Below are 14105 nucleotides of genomic sequence, written 5' to 3'. Positions count from 1 at the left end.
GGTGGGCCTTAGGGAGAGTATGGCCTGGGCTGGTGCATTTCCTTTGGCACCAGCTATCTCTCAGGATGTGGGAGGATCCTAGACTCCCGCTACCCATACTCTGGAGCAGATGGCTCTTATGTATTAGGCTACAGATGGTACAAGAGACTGGGGATGATATTTCTTTCCAATGAGTGGTAGATATTTCCAAACAGATCGAGATGATTTGTGGTCAGGGTAAGGAGGCGGTATCTGAGAAGAGGACTCATCATTTTGGTGGTTTCAAAGGCACCTTGACTGGAGGCAGGGGTTCATTTGGTAGATGCCATACTCACAGACTGATTTAGTCAGCACTTCAGGTAGCACACGGTGCTTCGGACAGTCGTGGTTCTTATGGGTCTCGTTTTGAGTAGCTAGCCTGTAGTGCACCTCCAGCTCCCATCCGTGCACCACCGATTCAGAGCTATCACAATGTTTATCCGAATCGTCAGGGTTAGTCCCATATTCAGCACCCACAGCAGCCAAGAGAGTGCTTTGAGTGTGGAGGTACGGGTCATATCAGGATGTACTATACAATACTTTAGGGTAGTGTGCCTCAGTAGGGTTCTCATGCCACGGTTCCGGCACCGGTTTCTCTACTGCTCACTCAGCCAACTAGAGTCGGGGGTCAGGGAGCTAGAAGTGGTGGTCATTCCGTTAGAGGTGGAGGCCAACAAATTAAAGGCCGACTGAAATGAGGAGGTCAGAGTGGTGTGACTCGGCTCCATTTTTATGTATTACCAGCTAGACCTGAGGAAGAGTCATCTGATGCAGTCATCACAGGTATTGTTCTGGTGTGCCATAGGGATGCCTCAATTGTATTTGATCCTGGTTCCACTTATACATATGTGTCATCCTATTTTGCTTCAAATCTGGTTAGTGCTCCTATTTATGTGTCTACGCCTATAGGAGTTCCATTGTGGTAGATCGTGTTTACCATTCGTATGTAGTCTCTATCTGGAGTTGTGAGACTAGGGTAGATCTTCTGTTACTTAGCATGGTGGACTTTGATGTTATCTTGGGAATGGACTGGTTGTCACCATATCATTCTATCTTGTATTGTCACGCCAAGACTGTGACCTTAGTTATGCCGGGGTTGCCTCGATTAGCATGGAGAAGGGCTCTTGGCCATTCCACTAGTAGGGTCATTTCTTATGTGAAAGCTCAGCGTATGGTCGAGAAAGGATATTTGGCATATTTGGCCTATATCCGTGATTCTAGTGTGGAGGTTCCTTCCATAGATTCAGTACCAGTTGTGCGCGAGTTTCCAGAGATGTTTCATACAAATTTGTTGGGGATGCTACACGACAGAGAAATTGACTTTTGCATTGATCTGGTTCTGGGCACTCAGCCCATTTCTACCATACCATACCGTATGGCCCCAGTTGACTTGAAAGAATTGAAGGAGCAGTTGCAGAATTTGCTTGATAGGGTATTCATTAGACCTAGTGTCTCACCTTGGGGTGCACCAGTGTTGTTTGTGAAGAATAATGATACAACAATGAGGATGTGTATAGATTATCGGTAGTTGAACAAAGTCACTATCAAGAACAAGTATCTGTTGCTGAAGATTGATGACTTATCTGATCTTCTTCAGGATGCCAAGGTATTTTCCAAGATTGATTTGAGATCTAGATAAAAAGGGCATCAGCTGTCCCTAAGACAACTTTTCGGACTCGGTATGGTCACTATGAATTCTTAGTGATGTCATTTGGATTGACTAATGCTCCAGCAGCCTTTATGGATTTGATGAATCGGGTGTTCAAGCCATACCTGGATTCTTTTGTGATCGTCTTCAATGATGATATTTTGGTATACTCCCGCAGTCGAGAGGAGCATGAGCAGCATCTTTGGATCGTACTTCAGACTCTGAGGGATCGTTGGTTATATGCTAAGTTTTCAAAGTGTGAGTTCTTGATGGACTCGGTTGCCTTTTTGGGACATGTTGTATCTTCTGAGGGAATTAAAGTGGATCCTAAGAAGATTGGGGCAGTTCAAAACTGGCCTAGACCTACTTCAGCTATAGAGATTCGGAGTTTTGTTGGGTTTGGCGGGTTATTATCGCTGAATCGTAGAGGGATTTTCATCTATCTCTGCCCCATTGACCAAGTTGTCCCAAAAGGATGCTCTTTTCAGATGGTCTGACGAGTGTGAGTTGAGCTTTCAGAAGCTCAAGATTGCATTGACTACAACTTCAGTGTTGGTTTTGTCTACATGTTCGGGATCATGTATCGTGTATTGTGATACATCGCGTATTGGGCTTGGCGCGGTATTGATGCATGATGGTAGGATTATTGCCTACGCGTCTTGGCAGTTGAAGTTTCATGAGAATAATTACCCTGTTCATGACTTAGAGTTGGAAGCCATTGTTCATGCGCTGAAGAGTTGGAAGTACTATATGTACGACATTCATTATGAAGTCTATATCAACCATCGGAGTACCCAACACATGTTCAAGCTAAAGGACCTTAATTTGCGGTAGCAGAGATAGTTAGAATTGCTGAAAGATTATGATATCACCATATTATATCATCCGGGGAAAGGCCAATGTAATGGCCGATTATTGAAGGCCAATTTCGATCCTCCCTTTGAAAATTAATTTATTTATACTTAATAATTTACAATGTACGTTTTGAAAATATTTTCAAGCAATAATACCTATTTTTCAAAATTAATTAGGTATTAATAGTATTGAAATTAATAATTTAGTATATGTAAAAATATACCATACTTACTATTTTAAAGCTATTTAAATAACTTTTATATGCATCGCATAGGCTCTATAATTAATTTAACAAATTACTTCTTAATTCCTAGTTAATTTGACTACTATGTTAATAATTCGAAATTAGTGTCATATTTTAGAAAACAAAGTATTTTACAAATAATTAATTTTAATAATTAGTGGTATATTTTATAATTATATTTTTTTATTAAATTTTATTGAAAATAATTATGTTTATTTAAATTAGTTTCAAAAGAGGTTAAAAGACTAAAAGGCTATAATTACAATTTTTTAATTAAACACAAATTGGCCATCTTTTAAATTAAAACTAGCCCAATACATAGGCCCAATCGCCATCTGACCCAGTCCAAACAACTTCTCCAATCCAAGTTGGCAATCCATGCCACTCCTTATGAGCCAATACCGTTGGTCCAACTCATCAGTGGTCCCTAATTAATCCCGGATTTGCTCTGTTCTTTTAATCCCCGCTACAATCTCATATCCACCGTTGAAATAAGAAAATCCAGTGGTCCCTATATTTACTCGTAAAAAAACTTTTAAAATTTTTAATCCCTGATTTATCTGGGTCGTTGATCAAACGATCAAACGGCCCAGATTGCTTCCCCCAATCTTAACTCAAAGACCAGACCCCTGCCCCTAATCATTTCCCACGTTGAATAGCCGCCCCTTTTTCCTCTTTTTCTCTCTATTCTCTCAAATCGTCCATGCCCATCAATCATGAAGTGATGAAACCTTGTAAAAATCGGTGCAAGGTCACAAATTCGAACCTCAGAACACTCAATCTGTCTTTTATATCCTCGAATTTTGCTTGATTCTTTCCCCATTCATTACTAAAATTCAAAACCCTAATTTGAAACCTTATACCTTAAAGACGAAACTTCATTCGTCTGATTTCCCCACTCGTTCTCTCAAATCGGAGCATGCTTCTCCAGGTTCATCATCAACATTCGTTGTCCAGAAGTCAAACGGGGTGACCTCTGGACATTGAAGCTTTAACCGATGGATCCTCACTATCTACTGTCGAATCCTTCATCCTTGTGTCTATATAAAGTTCCTTGATGATTTTTCCCCTCAGTCTTCCTCTGATTTCACCTGTCTTGCTATCATCATCCACCCTTTGTCATCTTCTACTATCTAACTTGAATCTGCTGGAACCCTAAGGCTTCAATGGCCACTATAAATAGAGCCTTAAATTCTCTCACCCAAGATCACCAACAACACCTAACCATCTGAAAGAATTAATACATAATACATTAATGTTTAGAATCTTTTCAATTGAGGCTAAGTTCTCACTCGATTTCTGCTTCCTCTCTTTTCTGGTTCTGAGTTAGTCACTGATTGGAGTCTGAGTCTTGGACTTCTAAATGGCTAAACTATGTCTTTTGTTTGGTTTGCTACCCTAAAGGAGGTCAGTAAAACCTCAACCATACTCTTCTTTTGTTTGTTTAAACTACTAAACATGAGTTGTTTTATTATCTTTTACTGAATGATGTTATTAATAATGTATGGCTAATTATTTTATGTGTCTGTTAATGACATATGACTAATAAATGATTATGGAATCATGAGTTTCCTTAAGTTGTTGAAATTAAAACTGTATATTGATCCTAATGAACATCTGATAACTCATATCTGCTGCTAAGGTTTCAAAATAACTAAAGAACTCTAAAACAATCCTAATAGCTAGCTTTAGATCTCCCTGATGTTCTATTAGAACCACTATGAGTGCTATATTAACCTGCCTTGGGTATTATTTGCATTTTTGTAGTGATTCACCTGATAAATTAGACTTAAGTGAATATGAACTTGTTTAGTAGTGAAGATAAAATTGTTACCTTAGTTTGGGAATACGAGTTCATGACATGTGAGCCAATCTCTTTTCTCTGACATGCATGTGTGATTCTGGTAATTCTTCGAAGGTCATTGATCATTTGATTAAACTCATGACTATTTGATCACACTATGTAACATGTCCTAAGCTAATTGGATTCGTGTGTCATCTTTGTGTATTCTGATAGTTGCCATACACTTAACTAAAGCTATGAGGCTTGGTTAAGATGTGTTTATGTTCTGATGTATCATCTGTTGTGCTAAAGTGATGAAATTAAGTTTCACTATACCTGAAATCTCATACTTGCTATGCTTAACAGATTCCCCAATAAATGATACCCCGACCCCTTTTCTGGAATTCATGAAGTGATACTGTTAGTTTGATTGTGTTAACACCTTATCATGGTAGAACTCCTACTAAATATCCTCTGTAGGTGCTCTCTTTTGGATACCTTGCATTCATTTTGTTCTTCAACAGCCTGCTTGTCCTTCATGACCATGCACATGACTATACTGTCCTTGAAACTTCACTAAGCATACATAATGAGCTAGGCTTAGCTTATGAACCTACGATGAATCTTCTACCCTATTTAAGTATAGTATCATGCTTTATTCTCTAATGAGATTAGTATGAAGCTGCGAGATTTTTTTTAGAAGCAAGCAATCATGTCATTTTCTTTAGAGTGAATTCGGACTGTTAACATGTATCTCTACTAATACTCTTTAGAAGTCTTAATTGAGGTTGTTAACCTGTAGCCCTGTTAATATTCTTTAGAAGCTCCAAATGAAACTGTTAACCTGTATGTATGCTAGAAGTTAAGATTTAGTCATAACAAATCCTTGACTAATCTAATTGAAGGTCATTAAGAGAATGTAGTCATGAACATGGACTATTATGAGTTTGAATAACGTACTTTCTCTACTCTTAAGATACAGGATTCGGGTGTTTGGATTGCTAGAGTAATCTGCTAGTGCTCTTTTTTGTTTATGCCTGAAGATAAATTTTAAGCATGCCTAACATGTTATGGTGTTCACAGTGAATTATATACTTCGATTTAAATTTGGGTTACAATAATGTGAATTGACTGCCTTATGATCCTATGATATCTTGTACAACTGTTATAAGAAATGTATACATTCTTGTGATATGGTATCAGTGTGGTATGGGGATCTACATTGAGTACCTCATTGGCACCTAAACCTATAGGGAAGAGTAAGTGTGAGTAGTTAGGGTTATTTGGGAGTAGAGTTTATTTCTTGGTTGAGCTACTCTCCATGATACAAGCACTCCACTAGGCCTCGAGACCCTTGGGAACTTTGAAGCACCAGGGATCCAAAGAGTACCTTGACCTTAAATGGAATTCTAGACTTAGCCTCTAATCTATTGACATTTATTACATCTTTTAGGTTTAGTGTTTAATGACAACAAAAGCTTTCATTCTGAATCACTTTACCATATGTGACTCCACACTAGTTTGCATATTTCAAATTGTTATTGATTGTTTTAATTTGTCTTAGGCCCAAACTATTTTATTTCCTGTGTAATTATGCACATTTAGTAGCATATATAATGACCTTCTTTTTCTTTTTGAACATGTATTACAATTGGGCCTGCCGAGTTCTCAAAGAACTGAGGCCCAAATCATGTACCTGCGCATTTGGGAGTCTGAAGTTATTGCTGTCGGTTCTCGCTACTTGTTGGGCCTACTTTTTTCAGGCCCAAACTAGAGTCCACTCTCATCCTCTACTACTTTAATTAAGTTTACTGTCCTTATTTCCCACATGTATATAACACTTACCATATTTGATTGAATGCTTTACTTTATTTCTTTGAACCATGTGAACAATCTAGGCAAGCCCCTAAAAGACATAGGATTCAAAGAAGTGTTAGACTTAGTAGTAGATAATTAAGATTCGTTAATCGTTTACTCTATTAATCTCTTATACTATTACTAACAATTTTTTATTAAAACATTTGAAACCAAAACAGCTTTAGCAAAGGACGACAGTCTTCTTTTTCCAAAAATCAGAAACGGAACCCAAATTGGTCTTTTAATCGAGCTTTTCTACAAAAGAAAATCGAACAAACATTGTTGCCAAAACCAAGGTTTTTCAGACGGTTTTCTTCAAAACGAAATGTGAGGTTTGAGAACGAATTTCCAAGGTATGCCTAAAGACTCTTTCTTTAAATAAACTTCACTTTACAAAGATTATACAAATAGTCACATCCTTCTTATAAAGACAAAATGCTTTATAACTTAGCCATACCTCACAATGTTTTACAAACCCAAACATTATAGGCATACTCTTTCGATTATAAGAGATAAGTATTTTTCTAAAGACTTTCATAAATTTATACCCTCTTTCGAAATTACTTGTACATTTTTAGCAATAAGCTCTAAACTAAATATACAATATGCCCCACTTTAGCACTAGTCGACAGAGTATAGATAACTAATTATTTAAATCTAGTCTCAGTCCTATGGATCTACCTCAGGTAGATTTTAAGAGGCACCTAACACCTTTCCTTTGCAAAACAAGAACCCTTATCCAAAATCTCATCGGTTAGCAGACTAATAGAGAAATGATCTTAGTAATGAAATTGGTACCTTAGTATACCTTTAAATATTGGTGGCCACTCTCTTTTATCATCAATATGGAAAGCACTAGTTGAATCTTGTTTTGACTCGTGCAAAATAAGGTGCAACAACATGACGACTCGGCTAGGGACTTCACACTAAGGTTTTGACCTTAGCAGACTTAGACTAGACCTGGAATTAACAATTGTTTGTACACTGCTTGTGTTTAATTTGCAATTGTATGCTTACCTGCTCCTTATATGCTTATTTTCTTATTTAAAATATTATTACTAACATCACTATCTGTTATAGCTTTATATATACTGTCATACTATTTCCTATCGAGTCTTGGTCGTATGCTTTCACACACAATGGCACGCGAGGGTTGTCATTTACACCCTTCCGAACCTTCTTTCAAAATTCTTTAGTTTCAGAGAATGGCTTTGTCAAGTCAACTGACATAAGTTCTCACAATATTTAGTCCAATTTAAAATTAGGAAATGCTCTACTTTATCAAACATAGGTCATATTGTATAAACCTTAGGTGGGTCGGTCCTTGGCATTGACACACACTTAGGAAAGCCACCTTAATGTCAATGGGTCATGCATCCTACAACATGAATTTTGTGGAAAGACGAACAAATCATGACGAGACACTTAAGATCCGAAGAAAAAACTTATCAAACCCCTTTTCTCTACCCCTTTTAGAAATGGAAATCAACAAAAACATCCCCGAGATCAATATGGTGAAGGGAGCACCACACTGTAACGACCTGGCCGGTCATTTTGAGAGTTGTAGCCTTGTTCCCCTATTTACTGCTCATTTTATGATTAATAGTTGCTATGTGAATTACTGGGGTAGTTGGTTCGGTTCCGGGGATGTTTCAAAATGAGTTGAGACACTTAGTCTCAAGGTTAGAAGCTTTAGTTGAAAAGGTTGACCGGATATTGACTTATGTGTGAACGACTCCGGAATGGCGTTTTAATGGTTCCTACAGCTTCCTTGGGTGATTTTGGACTCAGGAGTATGTCCGGATAGTGATTTGGAGGTCTGTAGTTGAATTAGGTTTGAAATAGCAAAAGTTGAAAAATTAGAGGCTTTAAAAGCTTATAAGTCTGACCGAGAGTTGACTTTCTGGTTATCAAGCTCATATTGTAGTTTCGTGAGTTGGAGTAGGTCCGTTATGTCATTGATTACTTGCGTGCAAAATTTGAGGTCAATCGGACTTGATTTGATAGGTTTTCACATCGGTTGTAGAAGTTGGAATCCCTTGGTTTTCGTTAGGCTTGAATTGGGGTGCGATTCGTATTTTTGATGTTGTTTGATGTGAATTGAGGGCTCTACTAAGATCGCATTGTGTTTTAGGACTTGTTGGTATGTTTGGTTGAGGTCTCGGGGGCCTCGAGAGTGATACGGCTCGTAATCAGATTGGATTTTAAGAATTTCTAAAAGCTGGTGTGTTCTAGTCTGGTGCGACGCACCTGCGCGGGAATGGCCGCAGGTGCAGAGCCGCAAAAGCGGCCCTAGGGTTGCAAATGCAGTTTTGGAAGAAGTGAGGGTTTGCGCAGGTGCGAGGAAAATTTCCACACCTGCGATCTCTCAAATGCGGAGGCTGGTCGCAGAAGCAGAGAGGGTTTTGTGATTTTTCTTATTTTGGACGTTGCAAAATCGGACTAAGGCGATTTTTGAGAGGATATTTGAAGGTATTCTTGAGGTAAGTCACTTATGGTCATTTTTATTCAATAATCTTGATTCCCCATTGAATTTCCCACCTAATTTGTGTGTTTTTAAGGTGGAATTTGGGATTTAGAGGCTAGGGATTTTGAGAGTTTAATTTTGGGATTTGAGTGGTGGTTTGGTATCGAAATTTGGTAAATTTTGTATGGTTAGACTCGTGGTTGAATGGGATTCCAGATTTTGTGACTTTTATTGGATTTTGAGACATGGGCCTAGGGGCCGGCTTTTGAGTCGACTTTTTGACTTTTGATTAAGAATTTAGCATTTTCTTATGGAATTGATTCCTTTAGCCTATGTTGATTTTATCAAATTATTTATGGCTAGATTCGAGGCGTTCAGAGTCCGAATCACGAGGAAAGGGCTTGCTAGCGGAGTTATTTGATTTGCTTGAGGTAAGTATCGTATTTAAACTCGGTTGAGGCACCAGTTGCCTGAATTGTTGGGATAGCCACGTGCTTTTGGGTGCGTACATACATGGGGATGATCCCGTGTGCGTGCACCGGGATTGTATATTCATGTTTGAGTTGTGCTCAGGCTCTTACAAGCCCAGAAATGACTGTTGAGCTTCAAGCTTTGGTATCTAACATGTTGTATCAGTTTATGTGATCTAGTTGAGCCATTATGCAACTACTTAGAGGTTTAATCCCTGAACAAACTTGATAAATGATTTTCATTAATGAAATTGCAGTTTTGACTATGATAGCACACTTTGCACATACCTACACTTTAGCATGTTATTTACACTAGTCCAGGGATATAAGAATCTTAATTCGTTCATCTTATACCTGCATACTTGCTTTATTGCTTCTATATGATATTTTTGACTGGGCATGCGGCTATGTTATTGGTATGTGAGTCATTCGTGCAGCACGTGAGTTGCCCGTGCAGATCCCTATATCGACATTATTGGCACGCGAGTTGTCCGTGCAACACGTGAGTTATCCGTGCAGATCCATATATATTGATATTATTAACACGTGAGTTTCCCGTGTCGCACGTGAGTTGTCCGTGCAGATTCTATTGTTAGCACGTGAGTTGTCCGTGCAACACGTGAGTTGTCCATGCAGTGTGTGGAACTTATATTTCTTTGATCACTTATCTGATTTACTTGTTTTTTTCCTCTACAGGCCATAACATTGTTGAGTGGAGTATTTTGAGAAAATAGTGCACGTGCACGCACGAATATTCTTCTCACGAAGCCTTATGAGTTAGCTTTAAATATTATGCTATGTTGGTCTAAAGGGACAGAATCACACTGAGTCAACTAGTATCCTAAAACTCTTACCTTGCTCTTACCTTGCCTTGTTTATTTTCGATACTTATTGAGTTCGTTGTACTCATACTACACCCTGCACCTCGTGTGCAGATCCAGGCATTTCCAGGCACGGTGGTTGTTGATCGTGTAGTTTTTACATGTTCGGAGATTATTGAGGTAGCTGCTTGGGCATCTGCAGACCTTGTCTCCTCCCCCCCATCTTTTAGTTTTATTTATTTTGTTCTGCTTTCTAAACAGTGTATCAGACTATGTCATTATATAGATGCTCTGTTACTCGGTGACACCCAGGTTTTGGGGATTTTTTATATTTAGTTGCGATGTTTCATCTGGTTTTATGAGATTCCCATTGTTTTAAACCTGTTTCAAGCATGTTTTGCTTTTGAAAATGTTGGGATATGTAAGTTGTTGGCTTGCCTAGTATCATGATAGGCTCCATCACGACGTGTCGAATTTTGGGTCGTGATACACACAAGCTAAAGCAATGGTGGAAGAATATCTATCGAGAGCATAGAGGCAAAATCAAGATACACCTGGGAGCACTGACTGCCTTGATAAACATCCGAGCTGACAAAATGCTTACACGCTTACTGATAGAGTTTCGGGACCCGACCAAAGTAGTTTTCAAGTTCGCTGATTATGAGTTGGTGCTAACGTTGGAAGAAGTTACCATTTTTATGGAACTACCATTTATAGGGAGGAAACCGATACTACCGGCCACCATGCCGGGCTACAGGCTTCTTGATGCTTTGGATCTGGCAAACAATTTGGGTTTAAGAAACATTAAAGATGGATGGGTAAGCCTAGACAAATGTTTCGACTGGTTCAGATATCGTGAAAGCTATGATTGGTACTTGGGAGAATTTCAGTGTAATCAAGCAACGTGGGAAAGTCTCCGACCCATAATATTCTCTTTGGCGCTGCTGGGACTATTGGTTTTCCTGCAAAGAAGAGGACGAATCAATATCAACTTGCCGCCTCTGCTTTTGGCAACATTCCGAGGCAACCTCCAAGCCACTTTAGTACCTATGGTGTTAGCAGAGATTCTCAGAGCATTGTCCGCATGATCCCGGGGGTATGATTTCTTCAAGGGTTGTAACCTACTATTTCAAATCTGGGCCACGGAGTACTTCCTTCAGCAAGAAGCCACAGTTGACTACTTTGTGGGCGTCAGCAACATGATTCGAAGTCATAGTGAGAGAATGAGGCATTGGGTCTCCCCGCATGGACAGGAAGAATGGATAGAGATGATGACCAACTTAAGCGGAGAATAGATCAATTAGAAGATGTCATGGTTGGGTGGAAGGACAATCCTAAGGACTCCCCAGAAGTATTTCATAGAGCTGATAGGACTTGAGGGCATACATCCATACTCACCCCTACGAGTTCTCAGGCATTTCGTGTTGATTTAGTATGTACCTCTCTAGACGAGGACGACACTGTATGAAGACGAATACAATGGGAAGATGCTAATACCAAGGATAAGGAGGCTTTAGGAGGAGTGGAATGATCTAGTCACAATGCCAATGGGTCAGAATTCGTGGTGCACTCCAGAATATTATGTCTGGATAAATGAAGAAGATGAGTTAGCTCAATCAAGCAGGGAAGGAATAGCCTGGCTAGAGGATTCAATGGCGGTTTCGCAAATCTATCATGCGATTTTGACACACTACCTCAAGACTACCTCCATGCACCTCCAAGTAGTCCCGAGGTCAATTGATCACATGTTGCCACCTCCCAAGGATGATGACTGAGTGGTTGAATGTATACAAATTGAGTCTAAGATAGAACCAAAGGAAGATCTTGAGGAAGAACCCGAGTTCAATGATGATGATGAAGAATTTGAAGAAGACCCAGAGGAAGAAGCGGAAGAACAAGAAGAGATGGGGAACGATTTCGGGATGGATATTAGAAGTTGGTTGATTTCACCCCTTTTCCTCACTTTGTATCTTTATCCCGGACTTTCTCATTTCCTTAAGGGTAAGTTTGTTTGAGCCCATGTATTTCTATGAATGTTGGAAGAAATGATGTAACCTCTGCTCCCGCTTATTACAATCTAAATACTATCGATGAAAACCAAAATTTGCTTCGGATCTAAATGTATCAAATCTAATTGTTTGTCAAATATTCACGACTTAAGCCTACCTCCGGCAAAGAGAGGTCCCTCAAATTTTAGGAAAATGCGCTTGCCTGAATACGTGAACTAACTGCTCTGTGTGCCTATTACTTGCGCAAATACTAAAACTGAATTATGTTCGTTTTCTTTTCCTATATTACTTTATTCCCCAAAGAAAGTTGGTTTGTGTCAACCCAATACTGGTAGAACCACCGTACAGCTTAAGATCGAAAGGGAAGATGTCTGTGGATAACCTGATCGAACAAGCTTTGGTAATAGCTGATAGCCCGAGGCGATGTGATCAGGAGAGAAGGATGGTATGAGGAATGACGAACATGTGGCCAGGATGGCCCAAGAGATGGAATCATTGAGGGAGGAAGTACAACACATTAGAGAATTGGCACATCTGGCTGTGATGATGCTCCCGCAACCACCTTGTTTTCCTTCTCTAGATTTAATCCCCGACCACTTTCCTCCCACTACTAGTCAAGCAAACAATACCCCGACTTCAGTCCCTAACACCTAGATTATACCTCCAGTAACCCCTGCAAACACACCAAACCCTCCCATACACACTCCTTACATAAATTACATTCAAACATCGCAAAACCTACTAGTTGGTACCAACACAGTTCATACCCCTCCTACTGATGGCATCACCTTCACCACCAATCACGACCAACACATACCCATGGCATATACTGCTGCACATTAGTGATATGTTCCTCCCGTATATGCCATTTCAGAACCCACCTTTACAGCGCCTGTCATGGTCAAGATGCATTATGAAGTTGATCAATATACCAAAATGGAGAGGGAAGCTAAGTATAAGGAGGAGGAATAAGTGTCCGGGCAATTACGAGCATTAAGAAAACAAATGAAGAACCTTTAGGTCGCTCGAGGGAGCGAAAGTCTAAACTATGAGGATCTATGTATCCATCCAGATGTGGACATACCGATAGCGTACAAGCCTCCGAAGTTTGATATCTTTGATGGGACAGGTGATCCCAATGCACACTTGAGAGCATACTGCTATAATCTAGTTGGAGTAGGAAGAAATGACAAGTTAAGGATGAAGCTGTTCATAAGGAGTTTGACAGGGGAAGCCCTTACTTGGTACACTCGCCAAGATCACAAAAACTGGAGGGAATGGCAGGATATGGAAGAAGATTTCAAGAATCGCTTCCGGTTCAACACAAAAATTACCCTTGATAGGTTTGCACTAGCAAACTTGCAGAAACAACCATCCAAATCATTCCAAGAGTATGCACGTCGATGGAGGTCAGAGGCCGCTAGAGCACAACCTCCGTTAGACGACAGTGAGTTGACTAAGTATCTCATCAGGTCTAAGGAAGGGATCTACTTTGAGAAAATGATAGGCATGATGGGGCAGAACTTCCCTGAACTTGTCAAAATGGGAGATGTTTTAGAGGAAGGTATAAAGTCTGGCAAGATACAATCTATGGCTGCATTGCAAGAAGATAACAAAGCCATCCAATCTGGTTCAATAGGCAGCCGAAAAAAGAAAAAGGAAGAGGTGTCAACAATCATTCCGTATTATCAGTCCAATCCACACCACTGAAACACCTCTTACTCTCTGAATACCCATTCCCCACACCCACCTACTTATGCTACAGTGTACAACACACAACCATACTATAATCCCCAACCTCAATATAACCCACCTCGCACCTATAGAAATCCAAATCCACCACGACCATACGCTCCAGTTCAAACTACCACTCATTAAAACCGACACACCTATGCATCTCGACCTTGCCCAAATTTTGAAGATAGAGGTCCCA

The 14105-nt window shown here is 39.7% G+C and overlaps 1 protein-coding gene across 1 annotated transcript; it reads left to right on the top strand.

Annotated features, from left to right (window-relative positions):
* The first annotated feature begins 11421 nt into the window (after positions 1 to 11421).
* On the top strand, positions 11422 to 13882 carry LOC142168069 (uncharacterized). The gene is made up of 3 exons (XM_075228729.1): positions 11422 to 11514; positions 11969 to 12098; positions 13245 to 13882. The coding sequence occupies exons 1-3, from the start codon at positions 11422 to 11424 to the stop codon at positions 13880 to 13882; spliced, it is 861 nt and encodes a 286-aa protein (XP_075084830.1).
* Positions 13883 to 14105: the final 223 nt, after the last annotated feature.

Source organism: Nicotiana tabacum, chromosome 13, assembly GCF_000715075.1.
Source record: "Nicotiana tabacum cultivar K326 chromosome 13, ASM71507v2, whole genome shotgun sequence".
Taxonomy (NCBI): Eukaryota; Viridiplantae; Streptophyta; class Magnoliopsida; order Solanales; family Solanaceae; genus Nicotiana; species Nicotiana tabacum.
The sequence above is the reverse complement of the archived record's forward strand: the minus strand, read 5'-3'. Positions and strand labels throughout refer to the sequence as shown.

Coding starts and splice junctions, on each gene's coding strand:
- LOC142168069 (XM_075228729.1), top strand. CDS start 11,422: ATGGATAGAGATGATGACCAACTTAAGCGGAGAATAGATCAATTAGAA. Junction 11,515..11,968: donor ATCCTAAGGACTCCCCAGAA/GTATTTCATAGA, acceptor ATTGAGTCTAAG/ATAGAACCAAAGGAAGATCT. Junction 12,099..13,244: donor TTTCGGGATGGATATTAGAA/GTTGGTTGATTT, acceptor GTATCCATCCAG/ATGTGGACATACCGATAGCG.